This window comes from Meles meles, chromosome 18, assembly GCF_922984935.1.
Source record: "Meles meles chromosome 18, mMelMel3.1 paternal haplotype, whole genome shotgun sequence".
In the NCBI taxonomy this organism is placed as follows: Eukaryota; Metazoa; Chordata; class Mammalia; order Carnivora; family Mustelidae; genus Meles; species Meles meles.
In genome coordinates, this window is record NC_060083.1 from 43,231,009 (window position 1) to 43,253,639 (window position 22,631).

At 39.5% G+C, this 22,631-nt stretch overlaps 3 protein-coding genes across 3 annotated transcripts; all 3 read right to left on the bottom strand.

Moving 5' to 3' along the window:
• Positions 1-5,044: 5,044 nt before the first annotated feature.
• LOC123929637 (keratin-associated protein 9-3-like) lies at positions 5,045-5,473 on the bottom strand. Its single transcript, XM_045985537.1, has one exon. The coding sequence runs from the start codon at positions 5,471-5,473 to the stop codon at positions 5,045-5,047; it is 429 nt and encodes a 142-aa protein (XP_045841493.1).
• A 2,223-nt stretch (positions 5,474-7,696) lies between these two features.
• On the bottom strand, positions 7,697-8,125 carry LOC123929638 (keratin-associated protein 9-3-like). The gene has a single exon (XM_045985539.1). The coding sequence runs from the start codon at positions 8,123-8,125 to the stop codon at positions 7,697-7,699; it is 429 nt and encodes a 142-aa protein (XP_045841495.1).
• Positions 8,126-16,650: 8,525 nt separating this feature from the next.
• Positions 16,651-17,184, bottom strand: LOC123929635 (keratin-associated protein 1-1-like). Its single transcript, XM_045985535.1, has one exon. The coding sequence runs from the start codon at positions 17,182-17,184 to the stop codon at positions 16,651-16,653; it is 534 nt and encodes a 177-aa protein (XP_045841491.1).
• Positions 17,185-22,631: the final 5,447 nt, after the last annotated feature.

Genomic DNA, 22,631 nt, shown 5'->3' on the forward strand with positions numbered 1-22,631 from the left:
TTGTCCTGAGAATCAGATGTTTCAGGAAAACTGGCTGGCTGGTGACTTTGAGTGGGGTGTGCTATGAGGCAATTTCTCCAAGTGTTGAGAAAACCGCAGACTGGATTTAGGTGCTTTTCAGGGAAGGATCTGGGGCTGCTGGAGTGAACAGGTATTACTGGGAGAGACTTCTGGGAATTGTCAGCATTCAGGAAGTCCCAGTTAAGCAGAAGGAAGCAAAAAGGAAGGAGCACATGCCTTCTTCCTCTTCAGCTTTGCAGCTTTACTCTGTCACCCCCTAGTGGCAAAGCCCGACAAAGTGGTTTGCAGAGCATCACAGGGCTGACAACAGCAGGGAGGGCATGCAGCTGGGACAGTATCTTAGCATCTGGCATAGAGGAGCTTACTCTGAAAGCCCAGAGCTTCCCAAATAGGCATCTTTAAATCAGCTGAACCAACGATATCAGCGAGGGAGACAAACCATAAGGGAGTCTTAACTATAGGAAACAAACTGTGAGGGTTGCTGGAGGGGAGGTGGGTAGGGGGGAATGGGGTAACTGGGTGATGGGCATTAAGGAGGGCACATGATGTAAAGAGCACTGGGTGTTGTATGCAACTGATGAATCACTAAACTCTCCCCCTGAAACTAAACTGTATGTCAAATATTTGACTTTAAATAAAATAAAAAATAAATCATCTGAACCTTCCCACACCATTCTTTATTTCCAGTTCCTTAATTTCATTGTCTCATTATGAGTTTTGAAGTCAAAGTTGGGTTCATATTTTAGTTTTTCTTTATGAGCTGTGTGACTATAAGCAAGCTATTTAATTTTCTTTAGTCATTAAAAAACCACGTTGAGATAGGATTGACATACAAAAAACCAAGTTTAATGTAAATAACTTGATGAGTTTGGAGGTAAGTATATTACCAGTGAAACAGCATAATCAATGCCATAAACTTGGAAAGTTTCCTCTTTTTTTTCTCATTTTCCTCTTTTTTTTTTTGGTGATAAGAACAGTTAATATACATCTTTTTAGCAAAGTTTGAAGTATACATTGCAGTATTGTTAACTATAGACCCTGTGGTACACAGGAGCACTCTAAGACTTATTTTACATAATTGAAGCTTTTTACCCCTTGACCATTACCTTTCTCAATTCTCCCCACTCCTGAACCTCTGGTAACAGATGTGAAATATTGGGGTTCAGGAGCAAACAAGAAAGAATTCTTGAGACATCTTTGGTGCAAAAAGGGTGGTTTTATTAAAGCACAGGGACAGGACCTGTGGGCAGAAAGAGCTGTACTGGGGTTGTGAAGAGTGGTTGATTTTATACTTTCAAGTTGGGAGGGGGTTGGGGATAGCCTGAGTCTCTAAGGAACTTGGAAGCAAGGTTTCCAGGACCCTCAGGGACTAGCAGTTGTTAGGAAAACTCCATTTACTACTGTCAGGTAAAACCTCAGTCATGAGATGCTTCAGGTGAATATCATTGGATCATATGCTTGGAGGATGATTGCTAACATATATCTTGGGTCAGGGTAGAGATAAAGGAAGTTTCCAAAGGGGTTTTTACAGGATCCTGGAGGTCTAGCTGATGTCAAGCTAAAGTTGTCTTTTGCCTTTAGCAAAGTATTAATGGTGAAGCATTTGAGTTCCTGGAGAACGGTCACTCTGCCTGTATCAAATACTTGTTGATGGGCTGTAAATTGTAAGACTTAATTTTTTTTTTTTTGCTTTTTTACTCCACATCAGTAACCACCATTCTATTCTCTGCTTCTACGAGTTTGACTATTTTAGTTTCTCATGTAAGTGGTATCCTCAAGGATTTGTTCTGCATCTGGCTTACTTATGTTAGCATAATCATCCATATTGTTGGAAACAATACAATTTACTTTCTTTTTTAAAGTTGGGTAATATCCCATTGTATGTAAATACCCTATTTTCTTTATCCATCATTTATTGTTGGATACTTACTTTGCTTCCATGTCTTAGATATTGTGAATAATGTTGCAATAAACATGGGAGTGCACCTGTCTCTTTGAGATCCTGGCTTCAGTTTGTTTAACCTCTTTCAAATTTAATTTACTCATCTTACAAAACCAAGATAACTGTCTGTTTCACAGAACTGATAAAATATTAAATATAATTGGGTTCACTTGAAATTTAAGTCTGGGTACAGCATATGGCACTAAACAAGGGAAGGAGAAAGGAGAAGAAAAATAAGGAAGAAAATACACATAGTTTCTATAATCCTTCTAATTGGTCACGAGACTGTAGTTGATACTTGTAACTCTCTTCCTCCTCTACCGGTTTTATGTTTTCTTTATGCTCAGTCAGAACTTGAGCTGGTTGAGGTTCTTTATCTGATAGGGAATGATTTAAATCTTCATTTCTGAAAGGTCTTGAATCCATAGTGGTCCTTTTCCAGGTTGTCAGTAAATGGGTTACACTAGCACACTCAAACAGAGTATATATTGAATGCAGAATCCAAAAAAGCCCACCAAGAGTTGCGCTTTTTCCCAGCCAAAGACAGTTAAAGCGACAGCAGTTTTTCTTTCATCCTAAAAAGGAGAGCTCAACATGTTCTAGACAGTTTGACTCCAAGAAGATTCACTGAGGTGGGAACCTCCTTAATTTTTGTGGGGTTTATCTTCCACCTGGAGTTCACATGTGTTTACTAAGACATCTAAAGTAGTTGCTACTTTCTGCTCCTCAGAAACAATTAGCATGATGTCATCTGTAGTGCCACTGTAGTGGACTGATACGCTGTGTGGAATGTCAAGTTGATTAAGATCTCTGCTGAGTATATTATGACAGAACCCAGGAGAGTTGACACAGCCTTGAAGCAGTATTTGTAAAGTTACTGTTAGTCATGCCAGTCCGGTTAAAAGCAAACTACTTCTGATTGTCCTTGAAAACTGATATGGAGAAAAAGGCATTTTCATGTCAAAAGCTGTATACTTCTAATTGCCTGGGGCTATGTTGATTTGTTCCATGAAAGACACTCCATCTGGAACATAAGCTCCAATTGGAGCCATTACCTAAATTAGTTATAATAATGGTAGATAATTACTCTTATATTCTAAGATTTCAGCTTATTGGTTAAATCTTCAGTTTATTTGGATAAATACATAAGAACACAGTTGCTGGATTGTATGATAAGCCCGTGTTTAACTTGGTAAGAAATAGCCCAGCGGTCTTCCAAAGTGGCTGTACTGTTGTGTATTCCCACCAGCAGTGAGAGAGAAGTCTTGTTGCTCCAGCAGGATTTCACCAGCATTTGGTGTTGTCGCTAGATTTTTAGCCACTCTAATGGTGTGCAGCTTGAACTTTTTTTCTTTTTTTTAAACTCTTTCCCTCCCATTTAGAATGATCTTCATGGGCCCCAAAGATTACCTCCTTTGTGAAGCCTTTCCAGATGCCACTCCTGACCCAACCCCTGCTGGTCCCAAAGTGATCTTTTCCTTTTGAAATCCTGTTTCTGGCCCTTCCATCTTCTTTGTAGTCTACATAACCAAAGTACTACTTTCCACAGCAGTGGTATTACTTTATTGTAGACCCCCCTGCTCTGTCTGGGTCCTGGGTTGTCTACAACTCCCTTTGAATCAACCCAGACATGAAATTCAGATCTTCCACTGGTATTCACAGGAAAGTTGACCTACCCTAAAGATTGTGTGAGTTTGGTAACTTAAGGGGAGGAGTCATAGAGTAATATTCATGACCTCCTGACTGGTTCTCTCCTCTCTTCTTCCTTCTCCTCACTCCCTTTCTGGAGTATTAAAAAAAATCCTTCTGTCTCATGTGTAATTATTTTACATCCTTCTCTTAGGGTTTTGGGTTTGCCGACATGCACGTCACATGTGATGCACCTATTATAAGTTGGACCTTTGAGGCATATTGCCACAAAAGCCTCTTCCTAAGATGGAGATTTTTTCTACCAACTCTTAAGAAGATACCGCTTATCTTGTTAAATTGTTTGTGGCTATTTTCTTTCTTTCTTTTTTTTTTTTAAGATTTTATTTATTTATTTGACTGACAAAGATCACAAGTAGGCAGAGAGGCAGGCAGAGAGAGAGGGGGGAAGCAGGCTCCCTGCTGAGCAGAGAGCCCGATGCAGGGCTCGATCCCAGGACCCTGGGATCATGACCTGAGCCGAAGGCAGAGGCTTTAACCCACTGAGCCACCCAGGTGCCCCATGTAGCTATTTTCACACATATACTTTTTCTTACTGGATAGCAAATTCCTCAAGGATAAGAAGTAAGTTTTCATCTTTCTGATTTCCATAGTCCCAGCTTTGGAAGTGGTGATCAATAAATGTTTATAGAATGAATGAATACACTATATATGATTTCTGTTTCTTTTAAAAAGAAATAAATGTATTTCTTTCAAGTAGGCAGTCATGAATTATCACAGGTAACCCATTTCATGTATACATAGAAGCACAGACTATGGTTTGTTTGCCCAGTTATAATATTTATTAAGAAATGACTGAAAACACTGTATCACAGATGTAATTGAAATAGCCAACAGGCAAGATCGTTATGGTCCCCTCCCCCTTGCAAAAAAAAGGAATGGAACCAGATGTTGAACTATGAATAAGTCTAGCCTACTTCTTAGAGGATGAATGTTGGGCGAAGAGCTTCCATTCTTTCTGGTGACAACTGAGAAAAGTTACTTGGCTATATTCTGGTGCTTTTGATGTTAGAAAAATGGTAGGTAAACAGAGCTAAAAATAGATTATAAAGCAGGGAAGAATTAGAGTTGTGGGTAGTTCTCAAGGGTTAATTCTACAGTGTATCAGTAATTTTCAACCCTGCAAAAAAAATCAGAAATAGATATCTAAAGCATTTTGATAGTCAGCTGGTAGGTTCACAGCATTTCTGTTTGCAGTGGATGGTCAGGGTATCTGCTACAGAATGAAATCAGCTAAAACTCATATATTTGGTAGCCCCCATAACAAAAACGCAAATGGAAGTCTAAGAACTCGTGGTGGTCCAGGGATGGTTGAGGAGATACGCTATTCAGAGATACTGTGTCCTGGGCAACTGGAAATCAGCAGGCTTGCTTTTAGCAGGTGGGCTGGCAGCAGCTGGGCTGGCAGCAGTAGCAGCAGCAGGCTGGGCGGCAGCAGGACTGTCCACAGTAGGATGGGCGGCAGCAGGGGGCCTGTGCATGGTGCAGCTGGCAGCAGGTTGGGGGCGTGCAGCTCACCACGCAGCAGGGGGGCAGGCAGGTGTCCTCCACGCGGCAGTCAGGGCGGCACCACCTGACTCGGCAGCTCACAGCTCCGCAGCCACCCTCCTGGCCACCACCAGTGCCACAGCTGGTTCCACAGCAGCTGGTCTGGCAGCAGCTTGGCTGGCAACAGCTGGGCTGGCAACAGGTTGGCTGGCAACAGCTGGTCTGGCAAGAGCTGGGCTGGCAGCAGCTGGAGCCACAGTTCCCACTGGTGGCGCAGGTGGGAAATCCACAGAAGCTAGTGGAGCAGCAGGCCATGGTCAGGACTTGGGTTGAGAGTTGGGTTGCTTGTCGGTGTTTTGGTGGTAAAGTCTATGTCAGACAGGCCTTTTATATATCTGAGCCAGTTTCTATTTATAAAATTCTTAACATATCTTCCTTGTTTTTGTTTAAATTTGTTCCTCATTGGTCCTCTGATTGGCTTACATTGAAATACTTACGACCTATTATGAGCAGCAGTTTAGAAATTACTTTGTTTTATAGTTTCATTTGGACTCCTCATATTGGTTCTTTGCTCTTTGGAATACATTTGTGGTTTTCCATGTTCAAAGAGCTCTTCCATTTTAGTCCATTGTCAACACCCTCATTTTGTAGAGGTGGTTATTTCACGTGACATTCTGTCCATATCTCTAAGGCTAAGGATAATTGTGCTCTTAGTTTTAACTATTATTTTTTCCTTTTGGCTGTATGGACTGAATTCTATTGAATGTAGGACATTGGAACATCCACTGAATTGAAGAGTATGTTTGGTTATAGATAATTAAAAGCTTCCAACTAATTTACTCCAACATTAAATCAAATTACTATCATAGTTCCTTTGACTTCAATCAACTTGAAATATGTAAATATTATTCATATTCTAGGTCAGAAATCTTTTCTTGTGAACCAAGTGACATAGTTTATATAGATATCTTGCAGAGGGCTTAGCTTCAGGTAGATCTTTAATAAATGCTTACCAAATCTGATTTTGAATGGGTGGAGTAAAAGACATGATTCATGGACACATGTACCAATTATAAATAATTTAATAGAACTTTCAAGCTGTAGTGCCTCTCGTGGAGGAGTCCTTGTTATTGTCAAAAGAGAGTAGGAAGTCCTGAAATATTTTTCTGCATTGAAAAGTTGAACCAAAGCTCAGGGAAAAACATCTGGGAGTTAGGACATTTTGAAGAAGGCAAGGCCATCTATTATATTCTTTGAAATGCATTTGATCTATCATTGTCAAATGTTTTTGGTCTATCATTGCTACCAGTTAAATGATAGAGGTAAGTTCTGGGAACTTGTAAATAACTTGGAAAATATTTTTCATGAAGTGTCTTATATTTTGTCCTATTGTGTTTTATATATTGCACTAAAATACTTAATGAGGAATTAAAAATTATATGGTAAAAGTATTTTTTTATTCTAGATTTATGTTAATTTCCTAAGAGAACATCTTTCAAATTGGGTTGCAAAATGCAATATAGAGTTCAAAATGTGTAATGCATGTGTCTGACCATTGGTGACGGTAGAACTCACAGGGTATCTCCCTGGCTCTTTGTTCTACCATCATTTAGATTAGAGATACATTTTATACAAACTCGCAGTAAATGAAGGTGAGTATTAGCAGTTGAAACTTAGAGAGCAATTTGGGGACCAGTGATAAGAATATAATAGGTAAGACATAGGAATTAAACCTAAATGCTTTTGGAAAAGAGTATCTAAAAGATAGTATCTGGTAGATATTTTAAAATTTATTTATTAAGTAATATAATCTTTAGATGTTAGCAACACATGAAGGAGAACATCTAGTATATAAACTGGAAAGAGATTAAAACGGTAGAGATACAACTAGGTAGAAGTCCTATAGATCTGAGCAACCTGAAAATTTTAGCCAAAAGTGATTTTACTGGCTTAGACCTAATCATAATAGGTTAGAACATTTTAGATATTTGAATAATTATAAAGATTATTAAATGCATGGAGGATTTTATTAACTGATGGATTCAGCATAATGTAATTAGTATTTAATCTTTCTGGTTTAGAGTTTCTGTTTATGCTTTAGGATTATTATCAAAATGCAAATCCACTCTTCTTGAGTTCCAGCTAAGGGTGGACAAACTTAGAGGTAGAAGGAAGAAAATAACTCAGTTTGCTTTACACATTTAACATTTTATTTGAAATTAAGGGGATATTCAAGGAGAAATGTCTGAAAATAAGTGGGGATCAAGAGAAAGGGAGGAGACCAGAGATGTCACTGAAATGAAGAAATACCCCACCCTGGTGCTTTTCCAAGCAAGGCAGGATATCTAGATACTCTGATTGATACATGCTTTCAGCATGCTAGTTCAGCACATCCAAGAGAGTCCTAAGACTCATTATTTCTGAGTGGCTTAGAAACATCATGATACTTAGCATGGGAGTAAAATTGAACACTTCTTTGTAGATCAGAGCAGTTTGCTTAGCTTCTCCTTTCATTCTTTCTTAATCAGCAGGCTTGCTTTAGCAGGTGGGCTGGCAGCAGCTGGGCTGGCAGCAGTAGCAGCAGCAGGCTGGGCGGCAGCAGGACTGTCCACAGTAGGATGGGCGGCAGCAGGGGGCCTGTGCATGGTGCAGCTGGCAGCAGGTTGGGGGCGTGCAGCTCACCACGCAGCAGGGGGGCAGGCAGGTGTCCTCCACGCGGCAGTCAGGGCGGCACCACCTGACTCGGCAGCTCACAGCTCCGCAGCCACCCTCCTGGCCACCACCAGTGCCACAGCTGGTTCCACAGCAGCTGGTCTGGCAGCAGCTTGGCTGACAGCAGCTGGTCTGGCAGCAGGTTGGCTGGCAACAGCTGGTCTGGCAAGAGCTGGGCTGGCAGCAGCTGGAGCCACAGTTCCCACTGGTGGCGCAGGTGGGAAATCCACAGAAGCTAGTGGAGCAGCAGGCCATGGTCAGGACTTGGGATGAGAGTTGGGTTGCTAAGAGGTTTTTGAGCTTTGGCTGCACCTTCTACAGCTGGCCTTTTATATATTTCCTAGAGCTGCATATTTCCTTGACATTCAACATTGTTCCTTAAGACCATTTGCAAAGTAAGTCTCTGATTGGCTGGTCCCTGAGTTGTTTAGAAAGTTATTAATAGCATTTCAATAACCTGCTTTGGTCATTATTCAATTAAGCCTCATTGTATTTCTTCTTTGCCCTCTGGATTATTATGGAAGCCAATCAGAGCAATACCTCTTTATGCGAATCACATGAGAGACTAGAGTTGGGCCAACCATGACTTGCTTTGTCAGACTTGTCCTTTGTTAACCTTTAGGCTGAGTTTGTCTAAACTGAGCATTTTCTTCCTAAGTGGTCACTTGGGACCAGGACTTCATAAATAGAATTTTTTCAGATTTGGAATAATTAACATTAGTGTCATCAAGACATGAGGTAGCTAAATTAATCAGCATCCAAAAGCACTATGGCTTTCTAGGATCTGTCTTGCAAGTTAGAGGATACTAAGAGCTCTACCCAGTATTTTTACCTTTATCCATCCAATGGATTTTACCTTTATCCATTTCCAGTTGAAATCCTTAATGACTTTTGCTGGTAGATTGTTTTATCACTCTACTAATTAAAAATGTATGCTAGTTGGTACTGGCACAAAAACAGACACATAGATCAATGGAACAGAATAGAGAGCCCAGAAATAGACCCTCAACTCTATGGTCAACTAATCTTCGACAAAGTAGGAAAGAATGTCCAATGGAAAAAAGACAGCCTCTTCAATAAATGGTGCTGGGAAAATTGGACAGCCACATGCAGAAATACGAAGTTGGACCACTTCCTTACACCACACATGAAAATAGACTCAAAATGGATGAAGGACCTCAATGTGAGAAAGGAATCCATCAAAATCCTTGAGGAGAATGCAGGCAGCAACCTCTTCGACCTCAGGCACAGCAACATCTTCCTAGGAACATCGGCAAAGGCAAGGGAAGCAAGGGCAAAAATGAACTATTGGGATTTCATCAAGATCAAAAGCTTTTGCACAGCAAAGGAAACAGTTAACAAAACCAAAAGACAACTGACAGAATGGGAGAAGATATTTGCAAACGACATATCAGATAAAGGGCTAGTATCCAAAATCTATAAGGAACTTAGCAAACTCAACACCCAAAGAACAAACAATCCAATCAGGAAATGGGCAGAGGACATGAACAGACATTTCTGTAAAGAAGACATCCAGATGGCCAACAGACACATGAACAAGTGCTCCACATCACTGGGCATCAGGGAAATACAAATCAAAACCACAATGAGATATCACCTCACACCAGTCAGAATGGCTAAAATTAACAAGTCAGGAAATGACAGATGCTGGCGAGGATGTGGAGAAAGGGGAACCCTCCTCCACTGTTGGTGGGAATGCAAGCTGGTGCAACCCCTCTGGAAAACAGCATGGAGGTTCCTCAAAATGTTGAAAATAGAACTACCCTATGACCCAGCAATTGCACTACTGGGTATTTACCCTAAAGATACAAACATAGTGATCCGAAGGGGCACGTGTACCCGAATGTTTATAGCAGCAATGTCTACAATAGCCAAACTATGGAAAGAACCTAGATGTCCATCAACCGATGAATGGATAAAGAAGACGTGGTATATGTACACAATGGAATACTATGCAGCCATCAAAAGAAATGAAATCTTGCCATTTGGGACGACATGGATGGAACTAGAGGGTATCATGCTTAGTGAAATAAGTCAATTGGAGAAAGACAACTATCATATGATCTCCCTGATATGAGGAGGTGGAGATGCAACATGGGGGGTTAGGGGGATAGGAGAAGAAGAAATGAAGCAAGAAGGTATTGGGAGGGAAACAACCATAAGTGACTCTTAATCTCACAAAACAAACTGGGGGTTGCTGGGGGGAGGTGGGGTTGGGAGAGGGGGAGGGGGTTATGGACATTGGGGAGGGTATGTGCTATGGTGAGTGCTGTGAAGTGTGTAAACCTGGTGATTCACAGACCTGTACCCCTGGGGATAAAAATACATTATATGTTTATTAAGAAAGGATGAATACCCAACTTTTGTAGCAACATGGACGGGACTGCAAGTGATTATGCTGAGTGAAATAAGTCAAGCAGAGAGAGTCAAGTATCATATGGTTTCACTTATTTGTGGAGCATAACAAATGACATGGAGGACATTGGGAGATGGAGAGGAGAAGGAAGTTGAAGGAAATTGGAAGGGGAGGCAAACCATAAGAGACTATGGACTCTGAAACACAACCTGAGGGTTTTGAAGGGGCGGGGGTGGGAGGTTGGGGGAACCAGGTGGTTGGTAATAGGGAGGGCACGTATTGCATGGAGCACTGGGTGTTGTACAAAAACAATGAATACTGTTATGCTGAAAAATAAATAAATAAAAATGTATGCTAGTAATGAATACATGTTTTAAACAAGTCAAACAAGTACACAGGCATATGAAGAAATTTAATATTTTTCCTCTCTTCCCCAAAACACCCATCCCTTCTAAAACTAATAATAAATATTAACAGTTATTAAATATTAACAGAAATAATAAATATTAACAGTTGGGTACATATTCTTTGACACCTTTTCCCCTGCTTTTGCAGACATAAACCAGCATAGATAGATAGAAAGATTGTTCATCTAGTTAAGTAAAAGTTGGGGTCTATATGTATTTTTAAAAAGTTTTAATTATAATAATATAATATAAAATTTACCATCTTAACCATTTAAGTGTACTGTTCACTAGTGTGAAGTACATTCACATTGGTGTGCAATATCTAGAACTCTTTTTAACCTCCAAAACTGAAACTCTTTGTCCGTTAATGGAAAGGTTTTTCTTTCTCTCCTCCCTAGGCCTTTGGTAACCACCTTTTCACTCTTTGTATTGATGAATTTGACCAAACTAGGTGTCTCCTATAAGTGGAATCATACATACATCTTTTTAATGAATGGTTTATTTCACTTAGCATACTGTCCTCAAGATTCATCGATGTTTAGAATGTATCAGAATTTCCTTCCTTTTTTAGGCTGAATAATATTCCATTGTATGTATACAGCTTGATTTGTTTATCCATTAATCCACTGATGGACACTGGACCCGTTTCCAACTTTTTGGGTATTATGATTAATATAACCATGAATGTGGGTGTACAAATATCTCTTCAAGATCATACTTTCAATTCTTTTGAGTATATTCCTAGAAGTGGAATTGCTGGATCACATGGTAATTCTGTTTTCAGTTTTTTGGGTAACTGCCATACTGTTTCCCATAGTGACTACACATTTCCACCAACAGTGGAATTTCTTCACATCCTTGCCAACACTCTTTGGATTTTTTGAGTGTAGGGATTCTAGTGGGTATGATTATATGTCATTGTTGTTTTGATTTGCATTTTTATAATGCCTGTTGATATGAAACATTTTTTCAAGCGCCTGTTGGCTGTTTATCTTCTTTGGAGAAATGTCCATTCATGTCCTTTGCCCAATATTTAATTGATGAGTTGTAGGACTTCTTCATATATTCTAGATATTAGCTTCTTATCAGAGATATGATTTGCAAATCTTTGTCCCATTCTCTAGATTGAATTTTCATTTTGTTCATTGGTTCTGCAATGCACAGAAGTTTTTAATTTTGATATAGTTCAGTATCTGTGTTTTTAATTTTTGTTCAATATATTTTTGGTGTCATATCCAAGAAATCACTGCCAAATCCAGTGTCATGGAAAACACATGTCTCCCTGTGTTTTCTTCTAAGAGTTTTACAGTTTTATCTCCTAACTTTAGGTTTTAAAATCTGTCTTCAGTTAATTTTTGTGTACAGTGTGATGTAAGAGCCCACCTTCATTGTTTTGCATGTGGATATCCACTTTGCCCAGCACCATTTGTTGAAAAGACTGTCCTTTCTCAGAAGGATCTTGTAAATGATCTTGACACTCCTGTTGAAAATTATTTGACTGTATATGTAAAGGTTTCTTTCTAGGCTTTCTTTTATTCCATTTGTCTATATGACTGCCTTTATGCCAGTGCCATGCTGTTTTGATTACTGTAGCTTTGTAATCTAGTTGGAAATCAGGAAATATGATGCCTCCAGCTTTGTGCCTCTTTCTCAAGATTGATTTGGCTATTGAGAGTCTTTTGTAGTTCCATACAGATTTTCAGATTTTTTTTTTCTATTTCTGTGAAAAATATCATTGGAATTTTTATAGGGATTGTAGTGAATCTGTAAATTGCTTTGAGTACTATGACATTTTAACAGTACTGATTCTCCTAATTTATGAGCATGGAATACCTTTTCATTTATTTGTAACTTCTTTAATTTCTTTCAACAATGTCTTTTAGTTTTCAGTACACAGATCTTTCATCTCCTTGGTTAAATTTATTCCTAAGTATTTTATTCTTTTTTGATGTTATTATAAATGGAATTGTTTTCTGAATTTTTCTTTCTTTTTTTGATTTATCTTTATTATTATTATTATTATTATTATTATTAGAGAGAGAGAGTAAGAGGGAGAGCAGCAGGGAGAGGGAGAGGGAGCGAAAGAGAACCTTAGGCAAGTGTCATGCCCATTGTGGGGCCTGATGTTAGGCTCAGTGTCACGACCCTGAGATGACCTGAGCCAAAATCAAGAATGTGACACTTAACTAACTAAGCCACCCAGGCCCCCTTAATTTTTCTCTGATATATTGTTGTTAGTATATAGAAATGCAGCTGATTTTTTTTTATATCTTGCAACTCTACTGAATTTGTTGACTAGTTCTAAACATTTTCTTTTTTCTTTCTTTCTTTCTGGTGGAGTCTTTGGAGTTTCTATATATCATATCATGTCATCTGCAAGTATAGACAGTTTTACTTTTTTCTTATTTGGATGCTATTTACTTCTTTTTCTTATCTAATTGCTTTAGCTGGGACTTCCAGTACGATGATAAATAGAATAGATAAAAGTGGGCACCCTTCTGTTTTTCTTAATCTTAGAGGAGAAGCTTTCAGTCTTTTACCACTGTGTATGATATTGGTGTGGGCTTTCATATATGGCTTTTACCAGGCTGATGTACTTTCCTTCTATTCCTAGTTTGAGTGTTTTTGTTTTCTGTTTTTTTTTTTAATTATGAAAGCATGTTGAATTTCATCACTTTTTTTTTCCATTGAGATAATCATGTGTCTCCCCCCCTTTGTTCTGTTATGCGATGTATTATATTCATTGATTTTTTTTTTGTCTGTTGAACCATCCTTGCATTCTAGGATAAAATCCCACTAGGTCATGGTATATAATCTTTTCAATGTACTCTTGAATTCTGTTTGGAAGTATTTTGTTGAGGACTATTGCATCAATATTCATCAGGGATATTGATCTCTAGTTTTATCTTCTGTAGTGTCTTTGGCTTTGATATCAGGGTAATGCTAGCCTCATAGAGGGAGTTTGGAAGTGTTGCCTCTTTAATTTGTTAGAAGAGTTAGAGGATGATTGATTTTTAACTTTTCTTTAAACGTTTGGTGAAATTTACCAGTGAAGCTTCTGGTACTGGGATTTTATTTGTTGGGAGGTGTTTTTTTTTGTTACTGATTTAATCTCCTCACTAGTTATAAATCTGTTTAGATTTTCTATTTCTTCATGATTCAGTTTTGATACATTATGTGATTCTAGGAATTTATCCATTTTATCTAGCTTATCTAATTTTTTAGCCTATCCCATATATATTAGTTATTCTTTTAAATAAGCTATGCACTATTCCAGAGTGTGATCATACCACAGTCTATTCAATCATCCCCCTATTGACAAATCCACAAATATTTTTAGTTTGTGCTTTTGAATTAGATCATAGAATTTTAAGGTAAAAGGGACTTTAAAGGAGTCCAGCTTTAGGTGATTATGAGAACTAAATTAAGCTAATAGAACTAAACAGGCTTCTGAAACAGGTTCTACCATCAAGTGTATTCTGTGACCTCAGAGTACTTAATCCCCCTGAAAATTGTTTTATTCATCTGTAAAATGAGATGATCTCTTAAACACTCCAGGGCTAAAATTGTATAATTGCTCTTCCAGATCATTCATTTCTTAAGGGCATGATCTGCTATGTCTGATTCTTTTTTTTTTTAATTTATTTTTTCAGTGTAACAGTATTCATTGTTTTTGCACAACACCCAGTGCTCCATGCAATACGTGCCCTCCCTATTACCCACCACCTGGTTCCCCCAACCTCCCACCCCCATCCCTTCAAAACCCTCAGGTTGTTTTTCAGAGTCCATAGTCTCTTATGGTTCGCCTTGCTATGTCTGATTCTTTTCAGTTTCTACATAGTGCCTTCTGCGCAATCTTGAATATAGGCACTCAGTAAAGGCTTGTTGAATCAAGGAAGGAATGAATGATTGGCCGTGTATTGTAATGATAAGTAGCCAAATTTGCATTTTATCCATTTCACCCGTCATTTTATTTTATACTTTTTTCTCAGCAGGAGCTCTTAGGTAGTAATACCTGAAGTGTGGTCAGTAGTTAAAGAAACAAGAGGACAAAACATGTTTCCATTTTTGTTCTGTTGTTCAAGGGTGTCTTCTGGGTTGGATCAGGTCTCTAGAAGAAATGTTGGGGAAACTGATTCTTTGCTTACATGTTATCTTTTACTTGTGCTTTCTAATTTCTTGACTTTCATTAACTCTTTAATGAATAAAGTATTATAATCTTCACCAAAGTAATATATTTTTTTAAGATTTTATTTATTCATTTGACAGAGTGAGACACAGCAAGAGAGGGAATACAAGCAGGGGGAGTGGGAGAGGGAGAAGCAGGCTTCCTGTCTAGCAGGGAGCCCGATACGGGGCTTAATCCCCATACCCTGGGATCATGACCTGAGGTGAAGGCAGCCACTTAATGACTGAGCCACCCAGGCGCCCCATTAACCAAAGCAATATTTTTAATGAAAAAGAATTATCTTCAGCTCCCTCCAGTTCTTTCTTTTTTTTTTTTTTTAAAGATTTATTTATTTTAGAGGGAGAGGCGGAAGGGAAGAGGGGAAGAGAGAGAGGGAGAGAAGCAGGGTGGAGGGGCCAAAGGAGAGGGAGAAAGAGGCCTACGTAGACTCTGAGCTAAGCCCAGAGCTTAGTCCCATGACCCCGAGATCACAACCTGAGCTGAAACCAAGAATCGGTTGCTCAACTGACTGAGCCAACCAGGAGCCCCTGGCTCCCTCCAGTTCTGAGTCCAAGAAAACACAAATTAATCTTGATCCTTGTCTGAAAACTACCCAGATTCATGAAGCATTTCCTAATGCTGTGTTTAAATCTATGTGCATTCTGGTGTGCCAGGTTAGTGTCTGTCCTGAGCTTAGGTCATGATCCCGGGGTCCTGGGATCGAGGCCTACCTCAGGCTGGGAGCCTGCTTCTTCTTTTCTCTCTGCTTGCCGCTCCCCTTTCTTGTGCTCTCCCTCTCTCTCTCTGTCAAGTAAATAAATAAATATGTATAAGTTCATTGTATGTATTTTTTTCATTCGTTGTGTATTATGTATGCATACATGTGTATATATAATAAATGCATGTATTTCTAAGTGAAAATTTTAAACCAAATTGGTTACATTATCTTCACTTTCAGTTTAGAAATGGAAAAAGGAAAATCCTCCATCTAACCAAAAGCATATTTCCTCAGAGAGGCTTCTGCAACTTGTAGCTTTCTTGCTTTACTCTGGAAGGCTATGTGTAAATGGAAGAGTGTAATATATTAGCCTTATGTTCCCATGGTTTGAAGATTGCCTGAAAGAGCATTCCTTTAATAGACCAAAAAAAAAAAAAAATACATCATATTCTGGCTCTGGATTCAGAGTTCCTGGTTTCTATAACTTCCTGGTTATAAAAGTACTTGTGAGGTCTGGAAATAGAGCCTGTGCCACTTCTGAGGCCCTTTATAACTGCCTTTGATCTATCTTTCTCTGGGGATTAACCTCCATTAGATCTGGTAAAATTTCCTAGAAATCATTGTGGTATAGCAAAGGCAGACTAAAATCTTTTCTGATTTTTTATGAAATACGTATCACGAACACACTCAATGAAGAGAAAGAGATATGTTTGCTGCACCAAATAGATATAATTTAATAGGCGTTGGTATATTATTCCCCTTTCATAAAAAGTGCAGTTTGCAGAAAGGTGGAGTATAGGAGGTACATATGGGACAGATGATTCTTCTGTGGCATCGGTGACACTGAGTCAGAGTAGATTCAAATGTGTGCTGAAGGCAATTTCTTGAGTTAAATTTGTATTTTGGCAACGTCATTGGGGTGATCAAGGTCTTTCCGGAATGGAATGGAATTAGATAGGTCTGTGAGGCCCAAATATTTGGTATCCCCCACAACAAAAACCAAATAAAAATTCAAGAATTTTTTAGCCATTCATGGGTGGTAGAAGAGATAATTAGTTCATGAATTGATTTGGAGGTTGAAACTTTAAATCAGAAATCAGCAGGCTTGCTTTAGCAGGTGGGCTGGCAGCAGCTGGGCTGGCAGCAGTAGCAGCAGCAGGCTGGGCGGCAGCAGGACTGTCCACAGTAGGATGGGCGGCAGCAGGGGGCCTGTGCATGGTGCAGCTGGCAGCAGGTTGGGGGCGTGCAGCTCACCACGCAGCAGGGGGGCAGGCAGGTGTCCTCCACGCGGCAGTCAGGGCGGCACCACCTGACTCGGCAGCTCACAGCTCCGCAGCCACCCTCCTGGCCACCACCAGTGCCACAGCTGGTTCCACAGCAGCTGGTCTGGCAGCAGGTTGGCTGGCAGCAGCTGGGCTGGCAGCAGGTTGGCTGGCAGCAGCTGGGCTGGCAGCAGGTTGGCTGGCAACAGCTGGGCTGGCAGCAGCTGGTCTGGCAAGAGCTGGGCTGGCAGCAGCTGGTCTGGCAAGAGCTGGGCTGGCAGCAGCTGGTCTGGCAAGAGCTGGGCTGGCAGCAGCTGGAGCCACAGTTCCCACTGGTGGCGCAGGTGGGAAATCCACAGAAGCTAGTGGAGCAGCAGGCCATGGTCAGGACTTGGGTTGAGAGTTGGGTTGCTAAGAGAAGTTTTTGAGTTTTGGGGTGACTTCCACATCAGGCCTTTTATAAGCCTTGACTAGCTGTGATTTACATAATTCTCAAAATCTCTTCCTTGTTTGTGTATAAATAATCCATCTCTGAATAATAATTGCCTATTCCAGAGTTATTTGTTCAACTTCTGAAAGCTTTTGTAAGTTCATTTTATTTGGTCTTCAATTAAGATTCTTTACCACAGTCAAGTAGTCATTGGCGTTCCTTGGGTACATAACCCATAATGCCCCATATTTGTTAAAATTTGGTGATTACCTTAAGAATAATTGATGCCTCACTTTTAAGGAGTGTTGTATTACTCAGTGTTGACTCTGATAATCGCGCTCTTGGGTCTCACATGACAGTTTAATTCCCAGCAATGTGGTTCCAACGTCAACTACTGCCTCTTTATCTTTTTCATCTCCAATCTATGAAGCAAAGTGATCCAGCTGGCCAGAAAGGGATGCTTTTTTGGGGGACTGAGAAATGGATGAATGGATGAATGGATGAATTGTTACTAATCACAATTTCTGGAGCACTTTGGTGCTCAAATGGTTCTGACTGCTTTGCATGTATCAGTTTATTTAATTTTTACTGCAGTGATATGAGCCATGCCTATAGCTACTACCATCATCCATGTAAGGAAACTGAGCCTCAAGCAGATTTACGTCTCTTGCCCAGGTTCACAGCAGCAAGTGGTGCATTTGAAATTTGAATCTACATCATCTGACTCCAGACTGAACTCTATTCAACACACTGCAGTCAGTACTCTGTTTTCCATGTAAGCAATTGTTGTCGAGAAAATAAAAGAGTAAAAGAAAGATGTAAAAATTTGTTCACTTTCAAACTTTTTAGAGTCCAGGGAAGAAAGGCAGAGCTTTGGATGAGTAATAACAGTATTTAGTAGGACTTCTCTGGAAATTTTTGGTGTGTTGTTTTTTTTTTTTAAACTCCATAATAAGCATGTTTCGAGAAAAATCTCCAGTGCTTTTATAAAGGTTAATCTATTTGACTTGAGACTTCATCTAAACTTTGGTATTAGGATGTCTTCTAGATTTAAATATTCTTAACTGCATAGAAATGACAGTGTACTCACACTGGAGCACATGACACACTGTGGTGTGTTAGATCGGCGGCATGCAGTTTACTGTACGTATTAAGAACTAGTCCAACTCGTTTAAAGTTATTGTAATTTGAATGAGACATCTGATGAGGGTGAAGATGAAGCTTTTGTGTGGGTACAATGAAAGGTGACCTGGCCTTCATTGAGTATGGATTATATTGTAGGGAAATGGAAGTTAAAATACTACCACAGAGTTTGAATCAGAATACCAATTTTTAGTTCTGCTTCTCCAGAAATGACAGCTTTGAGTTAAGATCATAACTCTTCCTAAATCAGAATTAAGACGTTTTCAAATCCCACATCAAATGTGAGTTAAAAGGTATGTGAATTTTTTGTCTCCTCTCCTTAAGCAAATCTACCACACAGATTTTGTTTGATAAGCTGATTTTTTTTTTTTTTAAACCTTGGATGTTTGGAACATGTAGATTTATCACCATTACAATCTCCGGAGCTACTTCATTCATATTTAAATTCAGTAGAATCTTTTATTTTGACAAATAATAATAAAAACATTTATCTCCCCTTGCAAAAATTCAGATGTTGAGGAGTTGAAATACCTCCTGGTAAGGGCACTGGACATAGTGGTGTTGTCTGTTAGGTCTCCATTTCTGGCTTTTCTGCTGTGGCACTGTTTATAGCATCTCCCTTGGTGCAAAACTTAACTCAGTTTTCATGTTTCTGGTCTTTTGTTGCCCTCAGAGAATTATTAGGTGTTTTAGCTGGAGTTCTCCAGAGAAGCAGAACCAGTAGGATAAATATAAAAATATGTAGGAAGAGATTTATTGTGAAGGATTGTTTAACACAAATAGGGAACCTGGAAAGTCCACCAAGAGCACTGAAGTCTGAGGGCAGGAGAAGATGGATGTCCAGCTTAAGCCACAGAACAGTTGGCCCTTTCTCTGCCTTTTTGTTCTATTTGGGGTCTCAAAGGATTGGATGATACCCACCCACATTGCTGAAGGCCCGGGTTCTTTATTCATTCTACAGATTTATATAATAATTCCTTCTGTAAACACGTTCACAGACACACAGGAATAATGTTCTACCAGCTATCTGTGGATTCCTTAAACCAGTAAAGTTGTTACATAAGATTAATCCATCACATAAGGTATGACACTTAAATTTGAGAATTCTGTTCTTCTGCCATAGACTAATCTGAATATTCTCTTATCTTCCCTAAGTAAGTCAAGAAAATAAAAATTATTTCCTTCTACCGCTTAAATCCATTTCTTCTTGATTGGTTCTCATACAAATGGAGTAAGAAGTTATAGTCCTTTGTGATGTTTCGCTGTATAGATTTTTCAGACTTGTTTAAAGGCTCGAAATCCCCATCTGTGGTCTTCTTTGAGAAAAGAATGCCAGGAACTTTACATTTAAAAAAGTATTTTATTACTATGCATATTCTCTTTGGTTTTCATTACTTCATTTAAGCGATCGGGCCCAGACCCAATAGTACCATTTGGAGAAAGGATGTGTTTGTCTCTTATTATTGAATATTTGCCTTCTGTTTATAGATACTAATATTTGAGTTATTTTTCTTTAAGAGATCAAGGTTCTGGGTTTTTTACTGTAAATTTTGGGGTGTCTCTCAATTCCTTAAAGTCCATTTCACAAGTTCTTTAATTCAGCTGCCTCTGCCTTACTTAGGTTCCTGAGTGATAAGACATGGTTGATATACCAAAGAGTTGAACATCCCCAACTTTTTATTCTAAATCAAGTAATAAGATCTTCTCTCTGAATGTCGACCTGGCTCTTTCGGTTCTAACCTTAAGCCTTCTAAGTCAAAGGCACCTCAAACCTAAGTCTTCCTAATCTGTTGGAAGAGAAGAGAGTGGTATATGAGGGGCACAGAATGTTGAACAAGTTTTAGATACATTGTGTATAAATATGTAGGTTGCCCCCTATTGAGGGGCTCTGTCCACTCAGAGGTTGGAGAATCTTCTTCACAAAAAGATGTGCAAGCCAAAAACAGACACATAGATCAGTGGAACAGAATAGAGAGCCCAGAAATAGACCCTCAACTCTATGGTCAACTAATCTTCGCCAAAGCAGGAAAGAATGTCCAATGGAAAAAAGACAGCCTCTTCAATAAATGGTGCTGGGAAAATTGGACAGCCACATGCAGAAAAATGAAATTGGACCACTTCCTTACACCACACACAAAAATAGACTCAAAATGGATGAAGGACCTCAATGTGAGAAAGGAATCCATCAAAATCCTTGAGGAGAACGCAGGCAGCAACCTCTTCGACCTCAGGCACAGCAACATCTTCCTAGGAACATCGGCAAAGGCAAGGGAAGCAAGGGCAAAAATGAACTATTGGGATTTCATCAAGATCAAAAGCTTTTGCACAGCAAAGGAAACAGTTAACAAAACCAAAAGACAACTGACAGAATGGGAGAAGATATTTGCAAACGACATATCAGATAAAGGGCTAGTATCCAAAATCTATAAGGAACTTAGCAAACTCAACACCCAAAGAACAAACAATCCAATCAAGAAATGGGCAGAGGACATGAACAGACATTTCTGCAAAGAAGACATCTAGATGGCCAACAGACACATGAAAAAGTGCTCCACATCACTGGGCATCAGGGAAATACAAATCAAAACCACAATGAGATATCACCTCACACCAGTCAGAATGGCTAAAATTAACAAGTCAGGAAATGACAGATGCTGGCGAGGATGCGGAGAAAGGGGAACGCTCCTTCACTGTTGGTGGGAATGCAAGCTGGTGCAACCCCTCTGGAAAACAGCATGGAGGTTCCTCAAAATGTTGAAAATAGAACTACCCTATGACCCAGCAATTGCACTACTGGGTATTTACCCTAAAGATACAAACGCAGTGATCCGAAGGGGCACGTGTACCCGAATGTTTATAGCAGCAATGTCTACAATAGCCAAACTATGGAAAGAACCTAGATGTCCATCAACCGATGAATGGATAAAGAAGACGTGGTATATGTACACAATGGAATACTATGCAGCCATCAAAAGAAATGAAATCTTGCCATTTGGGACGACATGGATGGAACTAGAGGGTATCATGCTTAGTGAAATAAGTCAATTGGAGAAAGACAACTATCATATGATCTCCCTGATATGAGGAGGTGGAGATGCAACATGGGGGGTTAGGGGGATAGGAGAAGAAGAAATGAAACAAGAAGGTATTGGGAGGGAGACAAACCATAAGTGACTCTTAATCTCACAAAACAAACTGGGGGTTGCTGGGAGAGGGGGAGGGGGTTATGGACATTGGGGAGGATATGTGCTATGATGAGTGCTGTGAAGTGTGTAAACCTGGTGATTCACAGACCTGTACCCCTGGGGATAAAAATACATTTTATGTTTATAAAAAAAAAAATTGGAAGGGGAAGCAAACCATAAGAGACTATGGACTCTGAAAAACAACCTGAGGGTTTTGAAGGGTCGGGGGTGGGAGGTTGGGGGAACAGGTGGTGGGTAATAGAGAGGACACGTATTGCATGGAGCACTGGGTGGTGTGCAAAAACAATGAATACTGTTACGCTGAAAAAATAAATAAATTAAAAAAAAATAAAACAAAAAACAAAAGATGTGCAAGCTCAGTGAGCTGTGTATTCTTCAGACTATGTCTACCTAAAGGGGGTGACTTTTCTAATTCTGGTGAAGTCGTGCTAGTGGAGACACCATCCCTTTGACTTAGTTTTTAAGTTGAGGTGAAATTCACATAACATATATTAAACCATTTTAAAATGTACAGTTCAGGGGTGCCTGGGTGGCTCAGTGGGTTAAAGCCTCTGCCTTCGGCTCAGGTCATGATCCCAGGGTTCTGGGATTGAGCCCCGCATTGGGTTCTCTGCTCAGCAGGAAGCCTGCTTCCTCCTCTCTCTGTCTGCCTCTCTGTCTACTTGTGATCTCTGTCAAATAAATAAATAAAATCTTTAAAAAAAAGTACAATTGAGTGGCCTTTAGTGCATCCATAATGTTTTACAACCACCATTCCTGTCTCTAGTTTAGAAGCTTTTTCATCACCTTAGAAGAATCCATAATAATCTTGAGTAATCACTCCCCATCCCCCTTTATCTCCAGCCACTGGTTTACCACTTTGATTTTAAAATCAAAGATTTTATCCATTAAAAGGGAAGTTCTTATTACGTGTTTTTTTTTTTTTTTAAATTTTATCCTTGCTTCATTCTGAACTCTGCCTGGAGATTAGAATAAGAATGGGCATGGTGAATGCCAGGATCATGCTTGTTAAAACCATTCCTGTAGTGAATATTTATTTTCTACTTAACA